At 53.9% G+C, this 3,269-nt stretch overlaps 2 protein-coding genes across 2 annotated transcripts; one reads left to right on the top strand and one right to left on the bottom strand.

Annotated features, from left to right (window-relative positions):
* Nucleotides 1-360: 360 nt before the first annotated feature.
* GNI_170670 (RNA-directed DNA polymerase) lies at nt 361-867 on the bottom strand (the record flags this gene model as incomplete). Its single annotated transcript, XM_011134992.1, has 1 exon — nt 361-867. The coding sequence occupies one exon, from the start codon at nt 865-867 to the stop codon at nt 361-363; it is 507 nt and encodes a 168-aa protein (XP_011133294.1).
* Nucleotides 868-1,275: 408 nt separating this feature from the next.
* GNI_170660 (hypothetical protein) lies at nt 1,276-2,883 on the top strand (the record flags this gene model as incomplete). Its single annotated transcript, XM_011134991.1, has 1 exon — nt 1,276-2,883. One exon carries the CDS (start codon nt 1,276-1,278, stop codon nt 2,881-2,883), a length of 1,608 nt encoding a protein of 535 aa, XP_011133293.1.
* Nucleotides 2,884-3,269: the final 386 nt, after the last annotated feature.

Below are 3,269 nucleotides of genomic sequence, written 5' to 3'. Positions count from 1 at the left end.
GGTTTATCTGAAGACCTTGCCCTTGTCCACGCCGGTGAGGTACCGTAGGTTGTTGTGGTCTCCTGGCCGTGAAGTGCGACGTAGTCTCGCCTCTTCTCGATGGCTTACTTGCCCGCGAACAATTCCCGTTCTCTCGTGTGCCAGCGCGACTGCGTGGGGTTGAACTTCTTGCTAGCGAACTCGACGGGTACTTCAGCGTCACCTTTCACCTGTTTGAGTACAGCCCCGACCCCTAACTCGGACGCGTCGGTCTTTATGATGTATTCGCCATTCTAACTAAAAACATGCAGCGTGACGGTGCCCTGGACGGCGGGTAGCCGTTCTCGCGCACGTCCCGCCACTCGTAGGTCCTGTTCTTCTTTAGCAGGTCGAATATCGACGCCGTGATGTGTGAGAACTCGGGGGGGTGAAGGGTCTCAGATAGCCGCACATCCCCAAGAAGCTTTGTAGCTCCTTCTTGTTGGTGGAGGCCGGTGCGTTGACGATTGCTCGAGATTTCTTCTCCTGGACCTTTATGCCCGTCCGGCCGACGACGTGCCCGAGGTATTTCACTTCATCCTTGAACCATTCGCTCTTGTCCAGGCGCAAGTAGAACCCGGTCTTCCTGCACTGTTCTAGGAAGAGCTCAACCCGCCGCAGTACGCTATCAAAGTCCTGTCCACAAATGACGATGTCGTCAATGTAGCAGAACGCATTCTCCCCCAGCAGCGGTGCGAAGCAGGAATCCATTGCGCGCTGGAACTCAGCGGGCGAGTTTTTGATGCCGAGTGGGATGATATTGAACTCGAAAAGGCCAGTCGGAGTTATAAAGGCGGCGAGCGCCTTGCACCCCTCCTCCACCGGCACGTTCCAGAACCCTGAGTTCATGTCTAGCGTCGCCCGTCGTAGGTGGTCCCAGATGCGTGGAAGGGGGTAGGAGTCTGCCACCATGGCCGCGTTGAGCCTGCGGTAGCCGATGACGCATCTCCCCCGTCGCGGCTACCGTCGGCACCGGCGCAAGGACCCCGTCGTCTACCCCAGGTCTGAGACGAAGCTGCGGATCGTCTTAGTGTGTGTGTGTGAAAAGTTGTTTTAAGACTGTGTGTGCTTCGGGTTTGAGCACGGGATTAACTTTGTCAAAGCTTGTAGTGGTCAAAACTTGTAGAAGCATTACGCCCGAATTATTGTCAAAACTTGTTGTCAAGGTATGTAGACGGGTAATTGTTCTGTAGGTAGGTACTCCCTCAACGTACTGTCGAAGACCCGTGGCTTCTAAATTTTATTAGTATCAGTGTCATGAGGGGTTGTGGGGCTTCCCAGGTTGAAGAGGTGTCTTCGTTGGGTGTGGCATTGTCAGCAAGCCTTTTGGGTTGCGGAGATGCATGTTTAGGATTGGATTCCCAAGGAGTGTTTGCTTCGAAATTCTCCGCAGCGCGTTCCCAGACCGAGGATAAGGAGCTGGGTTTGCCAATGGCTCGTGAAGGATGTGTGCGATTGAAGTTTGGTTTGGAGCATCGTTTGACTCCGTTTGCGTTTGTGACGATTGGACTGCAATGCATTGATAAGCTGAGTGAGGATCCCCAACTCATTCTGCGTTCAACAGACCAGATCCAATTCCGTAGAAATAGCACTAAGGTCCTGGTGGAAATTGACCCGGAAGACGTTCGATATACGACCTCGACCGCTGTAGGCAACCGGGTCTGCCTGATGGAGCAGGTGTTATCCAAACTGGCCACTTTTGTGTCCTCTCCGTACGAGGATGACCCCGCATACCCCATTGCGATAACGAATCTTTGGAAGCACTATGCCGGCAACACGGTCTTTACCACGGACCTGCTAGGTCTGGGTGAGGAGCCAACGCCTTCAGCTCCAACGCCTTCAGCTCCAACGCCTTCAGCTCAAACGCCTTCAGCTCCAAGACGCTCGGGCCCAAAGTCTTCAGCTCCAAGAGGGTCGAGTGCAAGACGCTCGGGTCCAAATCCAAAATTGTCAGTTCGAAGTTTCTCTGAGCCGGCGGACGCGGAGACGCAAGCTTTGGAGAGGATCAAGACAAAGTTCATGCTCGCATACAAGTTGCTTGACCCTACGGAGGAGTACAAGGCTATGCACTGGCGTGGTGTTTGTCGTCCGCCTTTGGGGCTGAATAGTCTGCACCAGGTGGCGGTGGTCCCGCAAGGGGGTGGGCTGGAAATGGGGGGTGTTGGAATCCCGGATTTTCAAGCACGCGGTTTACAGATGGCAATTTCAGGAGCACTTGGTCACGAGTTGGGGGTACGTGGAGAATTATGCGCGGATTGTCAGCCGCGAACGAAGGTAGACCTACGGACACCGGCATGGTTGAGGACTATTACGGCCGCAGCGGCACCTGAATGGAGTGTGCGGGATAGCGATGGAAAGGAGAAGGGACGTACATGGTTTCAAGTGGCATACGCCGCGTCTGAACAAGTCCGGGCGGATGCTGAATCACTTGGTTTGGGAACAGTAATAATACCCTTCTCCCATGTTTGGAAGCCCTGGAAAATTGAGTGTGTGGGCGAGGCGTGTGTGACTCACGAACTTCAACTACAACTGAAGCACGGATGTCTCGTTCAACTACGTGATCTTCTACAGACCCATCGCCTTACCTCGAATGTCGCCAACAGTCTTGTCCGACAACTGAGACAACGCCTCAAACACGTCGGCTCCTGCTGCTGCATCGGCTCCTATGCCCAGGTGTTCGTCAGTCTAGAACAACGCTGTCCACGACTCACCGCTCTCCAACGTGTTGACGAAACTAAGCTACGCATTGTCCTCACTCCAGAATGTATGCAAGCAGAATCCAAGGAACAAGCAACACTTATAACCGATCAATTTATCCAAACCTTCAAGGCAGACGCCGGCTACTTTGACGGCCCCCTCAGCTAAGTCGTGGTCGTACTAGTTTATTTGTGAGCGCAACGCCCGCCATCGGCCGTCCCGCGCCCGCTTAAAATGAACGTTTTTGTCATAGACCCAATCTTGCTGAACTAACCTCTTACCGAAAGTACACGCACCCTTTAGATGGGGACACCCCACCCTTTAGGTGGGGAGACCCTACCCTTTAGGTGGGGAGACCCTACCCTTTAGGTGGGGAGACCCTACCCTACCCTCCATTCTTTCGTGTTCCCTCTACTCCCTCGTGTTCCCTCTACTCCCACCCATGCTGAGTTGTATATTTCGAATTAACTTCCATGAGGGGTTCCAGAGCATCGCCGACCGAAGAGCCATCTTCCTTGGTTGCGACGTTGTCAGTGAGTCTCTTGGGTTGCGGT

Source organism: Gregarina niphandrodes (genome assembly GCF_000223845.1).
Source record: "Gregarina niphandrodes unplaced genomic scaffold scaffold00057, whole genome shotgun sequence".
NCBI lineage: Eukaryota > Apicomplexa > Conoidasida > Eugregarinorida > Gregarinidae > Gregarina > Gregarina niphandrodes.
The sequence above is the reverse complement of the archived record's forward strand: the minus strand, read 5'-3'. Positions and strand labels throughout refer to the sequence as shown.